General features: G+C 31.7%; 1 protein-coding gene across 1 annotated transcript in view; it reads right to left on the bottom strand.

The window, feature by feature from the left end:
* LOC137924991 (uncharacterized) overlaps positions 1 to 15,573 on the bottom strand; it is a 61,226-nt gene extending 45,653 nt beyond the window's left edge. The window contains exons 1-2 of the mRNA XM_068768420.1: positions 15,497 to 15,573; positions 4,946 to 4,983 (exon numbers count right to left, since the gene is read on the bottom strand). Of these exons, the coding sequence (XP_068624521.1) occupies positions 4,946 to 4,966 (21 nt within the window). The 5' untranslated portion in view covers positions 4,967 to 4,983; positions 15,497 to 15,573. The remainder of the gene's footprint in view (positions 1 to 4,945; positions 4,984 to 15,496) is intronic.
* Between the last annotated feature and the right edge of the window lie 3,531 nt (positions 15,574 to 19,104).

Genomic DNA, 19,104 nt, shown 5'->3' with positions numbered 1-19,104 from the left:
TACCTGTATACCCGTCTGAGATTGTAGTGGGCACTTTTGATATAACAACGCTTGGAGCTACCCGTATTCTGATCCATGAGGCTCAGGGGGTAAAGAGCGAGGCGGTCATCGTTGTTCCATCAGACAACCAACCAACAGACACCCTAGGGCTATATACTAGTGTCCATCATGCGGTGGTAGCAATATCACGTCACATACGTGCGTGTATTGCACAGACGTGACTCAAGGTTCGTTATGTGACGAATACGGCAACCGCCGCACACATACTAGCCCAGGATGCCAATGTGGAGTAGAAATAAGGAAGTGGTCGCGCGAAAGGTTTATCTTAAAAACTGAACATTGTCAAGGCGTCGTTAAAATAAAACACTAACATGCCAAAACGTGAGCCCAAAAAAAAATCTGAAATATTAAACGTGAATGTAAAAATAAATACATTTAAAAAACTTTTAAGTTAAACGATTTTTTGTTACCCATATTGTGGTTGTTGTGGAAAAATATGTATCTAGTCCGCCATATTGGTATGGCTTCCATATTGAATTTTAAATTTTGACATAATCATCGTGTTTTACTAGTGTAGCCCTTTCATTTGATACCCATATTGAGGGAGTTAAGGAAAAATACGTAATCCGCCATTTTTAGATTTGTAATGTTATTGATTTTATTATATTGTATTGTCATCTAAATTAAATGTGTGTACCAAATTTCAGATCAATCTGACAACGGGAAGGTGCTTAAATTTCAATTTCTAATTTTGACCTAATAAACAAATAAATTCCGTACGGGTCGAACTAAATAAAACCGTTTAACAAAGGCATCGACGCTATCGTCTGTGAAACTTAGATCCTACTAAAAAACCTTCTTGTGTATCTTATACATATATGAACATATTACATGTATAGGATAAGCGGAAATATGTATAAAAAGTTAGTTATTTCAGCTTCCAAGACGTATTCATACTAGATTCGTATAAACACCATATATAGGCTATAGCCCTGATATAAAGCAGGTCATTTGGCACGCCTTTGGTTTCCTCAGTGCATAAAAAACTGGTTTTAACTAAAAGAATACTATTTTTATAATTATATAGAAAATAAACTTTCTATATATGCACGTAATTATTGCCGGAAAATCTTATAAGGGGTGATGAAAAAACGTTTATGATTTCCTTTATCAATTAGTTTTATTATGAATGAACAAGGTTGTATACCTGTTTTTGTTTAAATTATATATATATATATATATGTATATATATCCGGATATGACATAGGAGTTATTGGCACGCCTACTTCTCCATTCTCATCACGTGATCTGGCCTCAACTACACCTGATTGCGGTGGGTATTATATAGCGCAGTGATTCCCAAAGTTGTCTATATCGACCCCTAGGGGTCTGTGACAACCTGCAAGGGGTCTACGTCAGTGAAAAAAAATTGGAGTCCATGAAATGAAAATGGGGGTCCACGATATTGGATCTCAATACACACACTGATAGTACCTATTTACTTACATCATACTATCTTATAATATCAAAACATTTACATTATTTATAAAAGTACCTATGAAGTTAAAAATGTATTATATATGTTTATAAAATTGTGTAAGTTGTAGGATGGTGGTATTCGCTTTGTGGTCGCAATATATATTGAACTTGTAAAAACCTAATAAATGTATAAATTAACATGTGTTTTTACTTTAAGTTTTTAACACTAAACTTCACTACAGTTAGAAATTTACAGGAAATCAATATCGGGTAAGTAGGGGTCTACCCAACACGGAAGTTGTAGGATGTTGGTATTCGCTTTGTGGTCACAATACATTTTGAACTTATTGCTTATGTTATTTTATTAATAGTTTATTTAATGTTACGTATATTTTACATGACAGATACAAAATTTTATTTTGAGTAGTTTTAAATTAATTTCAATTAATAAATATATAAATTAATATGTGTTTTTAACACTAAACTTCACTACAGTTAGAAATTTACAGGAAATTAATATCGGGTAAGTAGGGGGTCTACCCGACACGGAAAAACATGCAAGTCTACGACACAAAAAAGTTTGGGGAACTCTGATCTAGCGTATAACTCTTGCTGAACAGGCGAGTACCAGCTTACGGTAGCTCCTGTGCGACCACCCACCATGCGACCTGTTCGCAAGATCATCATGACCATCCACTCCTAGCGACGCCTGGCCACACACCAAGCTAGGTCCACGAATATGTCCCACGTCTGGTGTTAAACACAAAGCCATTACGAGTGTACACCAATGAACAGTGCCTACCTCACGCAGACCCTGGTCCCTGCAGTACTCCTGACACCTGGCTTCAGTTACGAACCATCTGAAGCCAGGTCTCTACCAGCCGGAGTAGATAAAACGACAGACGAACATTTCTTATATTTTCTGTTTCGTAAATAACTAATTTTGATATATATTTTTTAACACGGAAAATGATTTTACAATATGTGGATTATACATAAATATTGAAACTCATAAAACACATACTATGTAAGATTTCAAGATTACATGTGGCCACGAAGTTTCCGATGTAAACTCTTACTTCATAGCCCCAACGTAATTAATATCATTCCGAACAAAACGCAACGAAAAATCACTTCGCAGTAAAAATGTCAGATCAAAGCCTATTGTTTGGCGGAGGTCTGAAAAACAGTGACCCGCGGACAAAGCCTTTCTTACTTTACCCAACAATGAAACCATTAAATTGCCTCTGTTAAATCATTTTGTGTACATACAACACTGTATTCGTGGAACAGATGTTATATAGCACTATTTCAATCGCACTTTTATACGCATATAAAAGTGATAGATCAGTATTTCCCAGCGTTGGGTCCAGACACACGAGAGTTCATAACGTTAGAGTATTTACTGATTCTGATTTTATTCTTTTATATATATATATATATATATATATATTATATATATAGTAAAGAAACAGTAATGTACACAAAAATTATATATAAAAACATTTTAAACACGATACAATACTGTAATCCAGTGTTTATTAACGTGGGGTCCGCAATTCCTTTGTTAAGCGGGCAATTCGAAAGTTGACTCGACACATTTTGAAACCTTTCGTTTTAATATTTAAAATATTTATGTTATATGGGGAGTAGAATAGTAGAGAAGCTAAAATGGTGAATTGGATATAAAAGATTGAAATATATCAGAGTAGATGATAATATTCATGCCCACTGCTGCACATAATGAGGGGCTTACCCACGCTCGTGGTCGCCACGCGGGAATTCCCCAATGACGGATAAAGAACGCCAGCGCAAATTCCTTGATTATTGCAAGTAAAGTTGTCAAGGAGGTTGAAAAATAAAAATAAACAAATAAAGAACAAGTGATGAAAATATTGATCGAAGGCGAAGTATGAGAGGCTATGTATGAAAGGTACCTGTTTTATTTGGTTTCGGGGAGGGGAGGAGGAGGGGGAGGGGGGGGAATCATTCGTATGTTCAAGATGTCCTACCTTTGGGAGGAGGACAGGGTTACGTGGGATTACTACCCACTAAAACCCTCTGCGCTATGCGGGAGACCGTGGTATCTCCCTGTCAGAGATCGCCACGCTGTCTTTTCTTGCCTTCTGTCATGTTGGATAGCTCGAGGTTGATAGTACGATACCACATCGACCCATCGTCCGTCTCAGAGTGTATGAAAGGTACCAACCAACTAATCCAGTGCCAATAGGAGACCTCGCTGTCAAATGCGCGTTTAAAATTCCACTTCTAATACACAATAAACGTCGATTTAAGAAGCAATCTTCTGAAATGGCGCGGCGTTTCGTCTTTAAAGTCAAGATTATCGATAATCACGAACGACTATCGACTATTTGCCAGTAAATATGCGCCGGCGCATTGAGGGTAATTTTAGTGTCATCATATATTAAGCCAGTTGTTCTCAACCTTTTCGTATGGGTCACAAACACTTGTTTCGTTGCGGGATATAAAATATTTTTCGATGTTTAAGATACATTGCCTCTGAGAAACATTGAGTGATCACCTAAGCCTTGATCTCGGAAGTTGCACCAGAATTGGAGAATTAGCTAAAGCGATCTAAAAACTGAACAGCCTCCCTATCTGCCACTGGAGAGATGAAAAACCAATACAAAATGTTTATTATTCTATCCAAGAATACTATGCTGATGTTAATGCGTGGAATTAAATGTTGATGCTTGTTGAGGAAGCTAATTATTGTCGCGCGCTCTTTATAAAACTATATTTGTAAAGAGCAACTGTTGAGTTTCTCGCCGGCTATAGCAGAACTGCCTTCCGAGCCTTTGGCAGCTTGCTAACATTTTGATTGTCGATTAGAAAGTGCCTATTCGAATAAAGACTGTTTTGCTTTGATTTGATATGATAATATCTGAGATGAGACTACCGTGGGAGCCTTCGTATGAAAGCCTACCTCGAAGATCGCCATAATTACTGAACCTTAGCTACCTGTGTGTTCGGCCCATCTAGAGGACCTAAGGCAGGTAAGACAGGAGGCAAGATCTACTGTAAACAAGTCTTGTTTCAAGTTGGTACACTATCTCTATTGGTAGAGTTTGGGAACTTTTAGATCAATATAAAGAACATAATAGATAGTATTTAATATGGTCGTATAGTAAAATTAAATATGCCTTCAAAACATATTTATCAATCATTCAATTTATATCATTTCTCTAAATCAACAGTCAGAAACTTGCGATCGTATGTCACGATTTTGACACCCGGGATATAATATCTTATGTCATTCACACTACACATTAATTATATATGATAGCCACAGATTATAAGCAAGTTTCTAAAGGTTGAACAGCAGCGACCTCTTCGTAAAATGACACTGCGATCGCCATCCAATATATCTTTGAGGGAGGCGGTATCTGATGATAATATATGCTGGCAATCAACAAGTTTCATATTGTATATAAATCATACATACCTTTTTAAGGGAATACTTCATGTTGATATATACGATACCTGAAAAACATAGTTCTATTAACTTTACATCGAATAACTTGTTTAAAAATATGTAACTTAATATATACATTAAAAATAAATATATTTTTTGGCTTGATCACGGTTTTATTTAAAAATGAAAAAAAGATAGAAAAAAATTACACAGATTAAAAAAAATATTTTGAAACATATGCTACAGTACAATCTACAGGAACAGATAGTACAAAATAATTAATTTTAATATGTTATCCTAAATATGAAAACGAATTTTCTTTTTATAATAAGATTACGTTGTTTATTATTTCTGAAATCATTGACTTGTTCACCATAAATTAAGTGACAGTATATAAACCATGCATTCACCATTTTAAAGCCTTTACATCTAAAGCCTACTAAACTGTTTTTTTTTTAAAAAAAAAAAACAAATCGATTTTAATTTAAAATAAATTCCTATCGTTTCTAAGTCATTTACAATATCACATCATATATAAACATTATATTCCTCATACACTTTATTAACATATTGATTGATTGTAACTGTGAACATATCTAATACGCGGATTCGCACTTTGATGTTGTATATACAATTTAACTGTTTGTCCGTTTGTATTTAAAGTTTTTTTATTTAAAGCAGCGATCCCAAAGTGGTTTATATCGACCCCTAGGGGTCTATGACAACTTGCGAGGGGTCTACGTCAGCTAAAAAAAATTTGGAGGTCCATGAAATGAAAATGGGGGGTCCTCGATAGTGGATCTCAACACATACACTGATAGTATTTATTTACTTACATCATACTATCTTATAATATCAAAACATTTACATTATTTATAAAAGTACCTGTGAAGTAAAAAATTATTATATATGTTTATAAAATTGTGTAAGTTGTAGGATGTTGATATTCGCTTTGTGCAATACATTTTGAACTTGTAAAAACTTACAGGAAGGAGAAATTTACAGGAAATCAATATCAGGTAAGTAGGGGGTCTACCCAACACGGAAAAACATGGCAAGGGGTCTACGACACAAAAAAAGTTTGGGGAACTCTGATTTAAAGCATTGTAAGGCATATGCCTTAACTTTTGGGGAAGGCTTTACAAGTGTACGTATTGTTTCGAATATTAAAAAAAATTAACGCTGACCCACCACGCTATGTAATATGTATATATAAAAATGAATGTGTCTATCTGTCTGTATTTAATTGATAATCATACATGTAATTGCCAAGTTTTTCGGTATATCTCCGGGAACATTTATTAACACGTTCACTGCGGCTTGAGGCCGATTCAGCCTCATGGTAGACTTTGCACTGGTGCGGCGCGTAAAACTCGTGTTTTCTCTCTAGTGCGGCGGCTGTTTACACTCAACCGTATGAGGTATGACAAAGACAAATATAGCTTTCTTTATGTCTGCGAAGCATTGACTCAATATTGTAAAAAAATATTGATGAACATGAGGCAGAAAAGGCCTCAACCGCACTACTAGGAAGTTCAGCTTGAGGCTGATTCGACCTCAGCCGCACCAGCTGAAAGTTCTTCAAAATTGGGCCCGCAGTGAACGTGTAAAAAATATTTTTTATTCTTAAGAGATTTCGAGAATCGAAATGTGTGAAACTAAGTATGTTGATTCATTTGCGTTTGATATATATGAAAAAAATGTTATCAAATTACATTCAAAAGAGCAACAGTTGAGTTTCTGTATGGCTGTCAAAAAACCAGCGCTCCGAGCAGACGGTAGCTCGTCTCTTATTATGTTAAAATAATCGACAATTAAAAAGCGTATGTATATGCCTATTTAAATAAAGATATTTCGATATTTTTTTTTAGTATGAGAATATTTTAAACCAGTTAAATTTCTGAAAACAACTCTACGTTTTACAAATAAAGTTTGACCGACGCTAATAAAATACCATCGTTTTAATCAAAGACAGTATATTTAGGTCTATGCAGTCGTAAATATATCCGTTAACATAAATTCGCTTGTGATTTTACATGTACAACGCAGGTTATAAAATAAACGATTCATACAAAACGAATTACTCTTTATTGTTTATTTAATTATATTCCTTTATCTTTATCTGTGAAAACCAATTGTAATATTCGTGTTTTGGTAATAGATGGCGTTGGCGGCGCTGTCATTTTGACATTTCCCGTCAAATTATTTTATTTTAATTTCGTCTGAATGTCGAATATGAAGCACGTAGTCAGGAGGTACCTTCACTTATACAATAAGGAGATTCGGGTTATAATTCAATAAGCAAGCCGGCAAATCGTTGCATAATCTGTGCGGAATAGAGATTTCGTATTTTTTTTTATTGGCCCCCGCTATTGGAGGCCTCTCGTACCCCTAATTTGTTGGGATTAGGGTCTTTGTTTACAAATAAGTTCTTCAAATTTTTATCGTTATTCTCCACTCACTTTCATTCTTCTCAATTTTTTTTGTTCTTACCTTTTTTTTTTTACAATATCTTTCATTCCTTCTTGCTTTCATCGCCTTCCTTCCATCATCTTATTACTCTTAGGTGGCTAGGTACATTTCTTTTATTCTTTATTTTATTACTTATCCTATTTTTTTATATCACAGTTTTCTTATTTTTGGGTTTGACTTTTTTAATACAATACTACTTTGTTCTTATTCTATTTTTAGTTAATTTTTCCTATTATTAATTGACTAGTTATTTGTGCAGTTTATTTTGTACCTACTTATTGAGAATTTGTATTGAAACTTCTTGGATCGCGTTCAAGGAGCTTATTTATTATCCTAACTAGGATAATAAGGATAGATAGATAAAGAAACGAGGATGGTCGGATAAAGTCGATAAGTTCTCCAAATTCATCGTTAGAGACGCGGGAAGACGTATGACAAAGACCGCTTTTAAGAAAGATGTCCATCTTGTTAGTGGACGTCATATATTGCGCTTGCTGATCTGTGGTCTTCATTCCAGAGCAATAAGACCACAGATTCCAAATATTCTATTGTGTGGTGTCTCTACAGCCTTGCCAAACTTAACTTTTGTTTATCTATGAGTCTGCTTAATTTTGTGATTTTTTGTGATCCTCTCCGTGGTCTTCCCAGTAACTGTGATCTTTCTAAAGATGTGATAGACCACGTTTTACTTACGTAAATTGTCAATTTTAACCCAAATCTGTGGTAAGCTCTTAAGGCACTTTAAAAATTGACACGAAAATGTTTCGTAATTTATTTATTAATGCGATAACAAAATTAAAATTATTCGAATCGCCAATAAAGATAGTGTCGGTATTGTTGTCCCTACAGGAAGCTACCAGCTCGGAAGACAGTTCTGCTGAGAGTCAAGAGACTCAACAGTTGCTCTTTACAAATATAGTTTTATAAAGAGCGCGCGACAATAATTAGCTACCCGAATGAGCACGGATCGACATTTAAATCTAATCAAATGTCAGTTACTTCTTAGTTCTTATTTTCATTCACTTATAAATAATTAAATTGCAATAAAACCTCTTTGCTTGATAAACCACTACACTAAGCATAGCATAACCTTTTAGATGGAATTACATTTGAAATCACACTTTAGAAAGGCGTGCGGCGTCAGGTAACACAAAAAGTTTTAATAAAAAAAAGGAAGTAAATTTAAACGGATTCTATATTTATCATTTGAACCTTTTTTTTAAAATTTGGAAATGGAACAAATTTAAAAATGGTTCTGGGATGATCATAATAATATTTTTAAAATCTATTTTAAAACTGTCATCCGATCGATCATCACAGCAGTAGGGATGTATCTTCTGATATGATAATAATTTCCTTAATTACCTTGTTTATTATAAGTATATATGTTATATACGTATGTATGTTTATTTAAGTATGTATGTTTATGTTCGTTTGTTAGTAAATATGTATTTTTTGTACACGTAAACCACCCATTATTAGTAATTTTACCTTTTCCAAATTATGGTTGTTTATAACGAATTGCTTTGTGTAATAAGACCGCCCATTGTACTTTTTTTTGTATATTATTGTAAAACTTATTAAATGTATCCTAACGTGTACAATAAAGAATATTAAAAAAAAAATAATTTCATGTCTTTTAATATTTCTAAGGAGCGAAACGAATCTATTACAGCTTCAATTTTAAAATTCGTTCCTCGTATTGACCAGCCATTTTGAAAAAGTTTGTTTAATCGATATCTGTATGCGTAGTTAAAGATATAAACTATTTATTTTTTTAATCATTTTATTTTTTATTCTACCCTGCTTTGCAAGATATGATAGTTGTGTAGAAGCAGGAAGTAACTACACAACAACACACCATTTAATAAAGTTTAACACAGATGTATACATATACACTTTATATAACATAAATGAAATCAAGTTTGAAGAGACATCTTTACTTTATTTTTTCAAATACAGAAGTTGTTTGTTAACTTATTTGTAAGTATAAATTTTAAAGTTACAATCTCCTGTATATAGTAAAAACTGATTCTATTTGAAACTAACTAAACCATTGATTTTTGGATAGTGTGCTACCAAAAATTTACCATCAGAAAACGAGTTGTAAATTCGTCCCTTTTAAAGGTTACTTTATAAATAATCATCCTGTATAATTGTCAAATATTAAAAATGTAATCATTTTTGTATAAATAGTTTTATTTATTAAAATTTAAAAACAAAGTTGGTATTAAAAATCATACATACATATATGTATCTGTAGTTTTTATTGTACTATAAACGGATAGGAATTTTATATATATATCATCTGTATAGACAAGATGTCCTTCATATATATATATATATATCGTTTATGCACGGGATGATGTCGATATGTCAAGATCGTGAATTCCTCTGCCTCTCGTTTTATAATCTATCGTTTGATATTTATACGTGTTTATTTACATGACATTTGTGACGTCAAAAGTTTTTTAAACGGTTTTATTTAGTTCGACCCGTACGGAATCTGTTTATTTGGGTAAAAATTAGAAATTGAAATTTAAACACCTTTCCATTGTCAGATCGATCTGAAATTTGGTACACATATTTAATTTAGATGACAATACAATATGATAAAATCAATAACATTATAAATCTAAGATGGCCGCCGATATAAAATGGCGGATTACGTATTTTTCTTTAACCCCCTCAATATGGGTATCAAATGAAAGGGCTACACTAGTGAAACACGATGATTATGTCAAAATTTAAAATTCAAGATGGACGCCGTTCTAATATGGTGGACTAGGTACATATTTTTCCACAACCACCACAATATGGGTATCAAAAAACCGTTTAACTTATATTTATACTGTATTATGATATTACATTTTGGTGAATATACATCGGAATTAAACCAAATAATTTTCGCATTTCATCACATCTGTGTACGGTTGAAATTCCTTCCACCAGCACAGCATACCGGCGTCATTGTTTCTGGACAATTATAACTTAGGAGTCTTCAAGTTGAAAGTGAACAGGTTTAGGCAAGCATGTAGCGTCGTAGATATCGTCATCACTTGACATGAGGCGAGACAGAGGTCAAATGCTTCGCCTATAAATGATAATATATATATTATACACATATATATATATATATATATATATATGTATAATATATATATATATATATATATATTATACATATATATATATATATATATATATATATATATATATATATATATATATATATATAGTGGGTAACTGCAGCTTTCTCTCTCTCTCTGTTACTTATGTATGTATGTAATGTATATTCTTTAATTGGTTATAGGTGTGAAGGCTTAGAGGTCAAAGGTTTCAGAAGTAATAAATAACGTAATCATATTATAGAGAGATAGAAAGAAAATGCATTTTCATATTTAGAATTACTACGCATTAAAATTAATTATTGTTTATCATTTGTCCTTGCAGAATTTGTACTGCCAGAATTTTATATCCCGTCGCTTTCAAATAAAAAAAAAATAAAAAACATTTTTATGACTGATCACTTTATATAGGGTGATTTGAAAATGAAGTAAAAGGATATAAATGAGTAATACATTTGATATCCTATGGTGGCAGTCGCCAAGAGTCATAGAAATAATAACTAATGTAATGATGATGTAGTAAATAAAAGCAATTTTTTTTCAAAATTCATTGTATACACGTCTTTATTTAATTACTTATTTATTCATTTTATTTAAATTTATTTAATTTATTATTTAATATTATTTTTACGCGGTAGTAACTCTACCGTTAATATGTAAAGAATTTTTTCTATATGTAAAGTAATAATTTCGTGAATTTCCTTTTTATTTACACTTTTACTTTTTTTCCTAGTCTAAACGATTATTAAATTCTATTTTATTTTACATTATATCATCTTTTGATCTTATTTTAATTTATTAACAGTAAGTATTTATGTCAACCTTTTTTATATATTATATATCTTTCTTTTCTTACTTCAATTTCACTCTATTGTGAAAAGCAGTATAGCGTTGTGAGCCGCAATTGAATACGCATTTAAAACACACAAGAAAATGTTTTCTTTACTAAAAATCATATTTATTGAAATTATTTAAACAAAAGTACAAAATATGTGTATTGAAGTTAGATATATGCACACGTATATGACAGCACTCCTAACAATACTTAAGACGCCGGTTAGTTAATTACGATCGGTGTTTGGATTTAGCTAATGTTATGCTGGAATAATAATAATTATTATTCACACCAGTAATTTGTTTCGATTTTCCAGCAGCTGACATGGGTTATATAAATTTAAATATTGAAATAATTCGACAATAAATCGGAGCCAAATATAATTGTTCATACAGCAGTATGCTAGCCGCAGTTTGACACCCCTGGAATATACTAACTTAAACTATCTTTACACGGCACAATTATCTTATTGTATTACATTATTAGTTCTATCATCTTCGAGTGTAGTTTATTTTTAAAACATAAGACATTTGGCACATTTAATTTCTTAGTGGATTTCATTCCTCCGCTTATTGCCTGTTGCATTCGAATAAAAAAATAAACATAACTTTATATGTGATTAGAAATATAAATTTTTTATTTATATATCGGATGTAATATTTTTGTTCTGTCGTTTCAGCTCATAGACACCTAATCTAAGGTATAGGAATTCACCAAAGATATCTATGGGGGGTATACCACAATGATCCTGGAAACCCTAAAGATATCTATGAGGGTTATACCATAATGACATTGGAATCCCCTAAAGATATCTATGGGGGGTATACCATTATGACACTGGAATCGCCCTGAGATATCTAAGGGGGGAGTATACCAGTGGCGTAGCTAGGGGGTGGCGAGCGGGGCAGCCGCACCAGACACCACAAGCAGAGGGGGGCACCAAAGTTGAAAATATTTTTTTTTCATTTTTTTTATTATTTTGAACCAAAAGAATTATATATTAACTACATTCTGTTCTGAATTTTGAAATTATTTAGACTCTTTGGGGGGGGGGGCACCAAGCCCCAATCTGCCCCAGGCCCCAAATACCATAGCTACGCCACTGGAGTATACCATAATGACACTGGAATCCTCCAAAGATATCTATGGGGGGGGGGTGTGTACCATAATGACACTTTGCACTTTAGTCGATCGCATAGTGGTATTATGGTATGCAAAAGATGCTGATATCCATGCTCTGTAAACTTATTTGTGAGTAGTTCGCGAGGGACATGCATGAAAAATTATCTGTGGCTTCGATTATTTAAAATTAAAATTAATGCAATCTAAACACCCATCATTATTAAATAAACATTATTTGAAATATATTCTTAAAAAAATAAGTTTATTATTATTAAGATGCAATTATTTCTTTTATTTATATATCATCAATGAATATAACTTTTGTAGTTTTTATTACATAGCTTTCCTGTTAAAATATATATTTTATTGCGACCCGCGAATAAAAATATATTTTTAATAAAGACTCGGACTGTGAAGAAACATCATCACCCCTCTTATACAGGGTGATTGGTGACAATATTTAAATAGTTGAATCTATTTGGTCTCAATTAATATATGGTATATTTGACTAAAAAATACATGTTTTTTTTAAATAACGTAATTATAATATAGTAATAATAGCGCTTTTAAAAATGGAATATAAAAATTTAAATAAATTATTGTTTATTATCTGTCGTTGCAGAAATTTTACTGTCACAAATCATTATTGGCCGGAAGCATTCCAATAAAAAAAATGTGACATATTTTTGAATTCAGTGGAAATAGGTTAAAAACTTTTAAAGGTTTTTTCTGACAAATTAACATTTATTTATCAATTTAAATTTTTTATCTTTTATAAATATAAAGAATTAAATTTTATATCCGGTATTTTTAGCGGCTATCTAGCCAAACGGTTTTTTGAAGGATGAACATGTGAATTATGATGTTTCATTTTATAATTAGTAATATTCAACAGCGATCCGAATTAATATATCATGTGGAATTGTCATAAGTATATCTAGTGAACATGACATGACATTACATCTTTTTAATTTAACTTTTTAAATTATGATGTAAAAAAATAACATATTAATTGTCTATATCTTATAACTGTTCCACTAATTGTATGATTTGGCGTTTTACGAACTATCTTTAACATATGTTATATATTACACATAGCCTTCTATCACTAACAAATTACTTTGTGGATATATTCAAACTTTTTTAAAAATCGCACACCTATTTACAGTGATCTTTTTAACAAGTAATGTATGTATATTTTGTTATTAATTATTTTTTTATACAAGGTGAACAAGTTTTACGTGTAAAAACTATATAGGGATCAATTTATAGCTCATTTTCCCAGGTAAATGATACTTGCGATAATATGTCGCGGATTCGATTCTAGAGATAAAGTCTTATGTAAGTCACTACTGTCCTATGCGTACAATAATACACCTATCCGCCGATTTACACGGTAGATACGTTCCTGAGAAAAACGTGTAAATCGAAAATCAAAAATTTTCAAGTCAAAACCGTGTAAATCGAAAAACTCGCAAAAAACGCATAATTTTGCTATTTGTAATTTTTTTTCAATAATTTTACGTGTCCACATAAATAAAAATAGAATGCATTGACAATTTAAAATATTTAACATATTACGGAAAAACTGTTTTTTTTTTTAATTTAATTACAATATATATAAAACAGAAGAATAAAAAGTAAATTACTCTCATTCTTTTTATCGGAATCTATGGTTCGAATTCACTTTCATCACTCGAAGTTATTTGTGCCGATTCGATGTTTGAAGCATAAATATTTACATTATGAGAGATGGTAATAAAATCGGTTATTAAAACAAAAAAATAACTTTTTAGGAAAACCGTGTAAAAGCGAAACGGTGTAAAACGAGTACCGTGTAAATCGGGGGATCGGTGTACCATACTGCGATCGCCAATATGCCTGCCAAGTGTGGCGATTATGGTATATCTCCACCTAGATATCTTAAGGAAAGGCATATGCCTTCCAGTGGGCGTCTAGGGGCTGGAATGACGACAATGATACATTTTATTTTATATAAATCACAATCAATCATTCAAATAAGTATTTTAATAATATATACATTAAAAAATTAACTAAAATGTTTTTTTCCTTTTTTTAATTTGATTTTTTATAGTTGCTATAGGTCAATCAAAATAGTGCAATAATTTTAAAATATTAAAAACGATTTATGATTCAAAATTTAGAATTTAAATTTAAAAAAGAGTTAGAAATTTGAACCGTTCCTAATTTAAAATATTTACGTAATTTTTTTTTAAATATCCGTTCATTAGTCAAAACTAAAAGGCAGAGATATGTCGGTTGGGAAATGTTTTTATATAATAGAATTGAAAAAAATATTTTTAAATTCTAATTTAAATAGAAATATACGTTTGGATTTTTAATTGGAAATATAGCGGTACAATGGTAGTTTACTGAACGGTTTCTAAAAAGTTGCGACGCTGATCGCAAATTACATTGAGAAAATTTGCAAATTTCGTCTCATTGTTTCTTTTTTTTTCTGACATTGATTTTTTGTGAATGTTATTAAATTTATGCGTTAGATAACTTTGATAAATTTGTCTTAAAATAATTTATTTTGACTATACCGTATTTAATTATAATTGTTAGATTTATATATTTTCTTATTTAAATTTATCTATTTAAAAAATTATATTTATTTATTATTTATATAAAACTATTTTAGTTTTAACATTAAAAATAATTAAACAAAATTTACATTTTTTTAATTAAAAAAAAGTTATTGTGTAAATTAATACATATATGTTAATGTGTCATTTTACGAAAAAAATATTATAAGGTGATATTTGTAATTTATTTTAACATTTTAGAAAATACCGCGTCGTTTGGTTATAAATAATAAAGTTGAGAATGCGAGATCGACTATTAACCTAAAACCGCGTTCGAAGACAAAACCAATCAGTCAAATGCATTACGAACAAAATGAACGCATCGTAATTTAACTCCTGGCTGTTTCGCAAACGTCATGTTCTTTAAAAAAAAAGAAAAAAAAAGGCGCGGGAAAAATATAAGAAAATATCTCACGTTTGTTAAAAACTCCTTTTAGCACAACACAACACAAGCTTCACAGCACACAGTCCGTACATGCGATCGCACGATAGTTATATTGCTAACTGAATGCGAAACGTACATCTTGCCGTTTTATACTTGATCGTATTTCTAAGAGGCATTGTGTAATGCAAGGATGTGCAGTGGGGGGATTTCCGGGTACTGCAGGCTTCGGCGCTAAACTATACCCGGGCGAACCGGAGATGACCCGGTGAAAGGTCGGCCGGGGAAATGTAGGGAAAAAAAATCACACAACTGTCACATTGACAGTGATTTTGGCGCGAAATCAACTCGCCGTGTACTTTTTAATCGAAAGGAATGAAAACGCGTATACTGTTATAGATTATGGCGGAAATAAATAAGTAGTTGTCATATTGACAGACTTTTTGGCGCGAAATCATATCGCCTATCAAAATTTGCTTAAAGTAATTTTTTTCTTTATAATTGTTAATTGTAATAAATGAATGGTTGTATAAAGTTAGAGATAAATGGTCGGCTGGGTATATTTTTTATTTAAACGGATAACCAGGTGAAAGGACGGCCGGGGAAATGTAGGGAAAAAAATCACACAGCTGTCACATTGACAGTGATTTTGGCGCGAAATCAACTCGCCGTGTACTTTTTAATCGAAAGGAATGAAAACGCGTATACTGTTATAGATTATAGCGGGAATAAATAAGTAGTTGTCAAACTGACAGACTGTTTGGCGGGAAATCACATCGCCTGTCAAAGTTCGTTTCAAATAACTTATTTTTTTTTCTGCATGTATTTTTTATTGAAATAAATGAAGTGTTGTACATGGTTGAAGATGAATGATCCGCCTGGTAAATGTTTTTTTTTTTTGTAATTTAACCCTTAATAGCCTATAGTTTCAATTTTGATACCAATCTTTTAAACCGAATGTTCACATTACTATTAGTTTTTTTTTATAGGTTGGCTGTACGAATTTTACTGTTGTATAATATTCTTTCCAACGAAATTAAAAAAAAATCTATTTTTCCCTTCATCTAGACCCTCAAGCAAGCACAGTAATATTAAAAAAAAATTGTAAATCAGGCTATTAAGGGTTTAATGATTAAACGAAAGGTTGATCGAAGAAATGGCTGAAAAACTTACACGCTCGACATATTGACAGTTTTTTTTGGCGGGAAATCGAATCAACTGTCAAAATTTCGTTTAAAGAAATCAAATGTTTGATTATCGTGTTTTAATGTTTTATAATGAAAATAAAATCAAATGTTTTATAATCAAATATTTATGTATTATTGTTAATTTAAATGAATGAAAGTTTGTAAATCGTTATAGACATAAGGTCGGCTGGAGAAATGGCGGGAAAAATTACTCAACAGGCATTTTTGGCGGCAAATCGTGTCTGAAAAAACTAGTATAAAGAAATAATTTTTTTCCTGTTAATATAAATGAATGACTCAATCATTCACGCTGAAAAGTTTCATTGATGTACTTGTTTCTTAAAACAGGTTCTGGACTTTAGGAACCTTTGGAAACTTATATATTTGTGTCATTCCTTTATTTTAATAAAGATATCTCTTATATTAGTTACTTTAGTTAATAGCGGTAGCATTGTGTTAAATTTATTGCATCTGTAAACATATTTTATATTCGAAAAATAAATAAATTAGATATATATGTAACATGATTAGAACTCTTATTGGCCGGTAACATTTTCAATCTGGTTTATTTTTCTCTCTGCTTCACAAGGAGTTATTGTTTTTTTTTATGACCCCCGCTATTGGGGGCCTCTCGTACCCCTATTTATGGTGGGACAGGGACTTTATTTGCAATTAGGAGTTATAGTTGAGAAGAATCAGGAAGAAACTTCACAATTATAATACCTTACTTATAAAAAAAACGTGCTTATAGATAAAAGATGGGGTAATGGCGGTAAAAATTACACACGCGTGACAGTGACAGTTTTTTGGCGGGAAACCGTTTTGTTTGTCAAAACTTTTTTTTTTTAAATAAATATTTTCTTTTTATAATTGTTAATTGAAACAAATGAACATTCGTATATATTTATAGATGAAAGGACAGCCGGGGAAATAGCGGAATAGTTTACATAATTGTCATAATGTATGTTATTTTGGCGGAAAATTATATTTTCTGCCTTTTCTCGCTTCTTAATACTTTTTTTTTCTGAATATATTATTGGTGAAGGTAATGTATTATTGTAATAGATAGTGTACAGTTGTTTGGCGCATACGCGTTTACCAGCGGACTGACGGGCGGTGCACTTTGTTGCACGACTACCACTGCATGCGCGGAAGTGGCTGAATATTGGTCCTTTTCTTACTAATAATGTAACTTGAATTAATTATAGCTAGTACTGTTTCGTTACAGTGATATCATAGGAAAAAAAGTAAATAATTTGAGAAAATTGTTTAACAAGTTTCACGCTGTATTAGAAACCGCGTACATCCATATAGGTCAGTCTTATATTGGACTACTAAAATTGTTGGAGTTACCAACAATAAGCTAAATGTTGCAACAACAACACATAACGTACCTTTACGTGACGTGGTCATATTGTTCAACTTGATGGCATATATTGAAATACAAAGACATCTTATATATCTAAAACTGGACGATCTTCACCGTTGTTTCTGTAAGGCATGGTTGCACAGACTTATTAAGACTAGGGGCCACTCGGGCAAATCATGAAATGATGGCGGGCCGGCCGCCAGAAGTATAGGTAATTAAATTTTTTTGGTTTTATTCCGGATTAGAATTCAATATTTTTCGAATGTACGAGAGTATTATTTTTGCTATCGGCGGGCCACCAGTATTCGACCGGCGGGCCGCGGTCTGTGCATCCATGCTGTAAGGCATAGGAGTTCCCAAAAGATATCTATGGAAGGATATACCATAATCGACACGCTAGACTACCTGGCGACGGTAGTGTGGTATTATGGTACGGGGAGAACGCTGCTGCTCATCTTCTTGAAATTTATTGCACAGAGTTTGAATTATAAAATTATATCCAGGGCTGTCACTGGACAATATAATACAGTAATTTTTATTTTATGTTTAAATAACCGCGTTATATATTTAAGAAGGTATTAAATATTTTAATAATTAAGACATTTTGTATTCAAAAAAGTTCAATTCATAGTATAGTTTATTACGCAAGTAATAATGCAGTTATTGTATATGGAATCTTGAAGAAATCATAAAACAATTTCACAGTATTATATTTATTTTGTAAAACAGAGCCATCCGAGATATTTACTTTGAGAAATCGGTTTAAAGATGTCAATATTCATACAGTTGCCTGACAATATATATATAATACTTTGTACGTATAAAATAATTATAATAAATTTGAAAAAAAATTTGGACGTTCATAGTGTATTTATAAACCATCCTGAAAATCTCTTATTCACTTGTAATAAACTGATTCAGGTTTTATTATAAAATTCATCAGCATTATCTGACTACCACTTACATTACAAAACGCACATTAAAAGCAAATTACGAAAAAAAACGGAAATGGCTTATAATTTAATAAGTAAATTGACATGAAATAAGTTAATTTCCAAAAAATCCTTGACAGTGATGTCGCTTGA

The sequence above is a fragment of the Battus philenor genome, unplaced genomic scaffold, assembly GCF_028537555.1.
Source record: "Battus philenor isolate CCGP_79_NKW_IND1 unplaced genomic scaffold, ilBatPhil1.0.hap1 SCAF_25, whole genome shotgun sequence".
Taxonomy (NCBI): domain Eukaryota; kingdom Metazoa; phylum Arthropoda; class Insecta; order Lepidoptera; family Papilionidae; genus Battus; species Battus philenor.
Note: the sequence above shows the minus strand (reverse complement) of the source record. Positions and strands in the feature narration are given on the sequence as shown.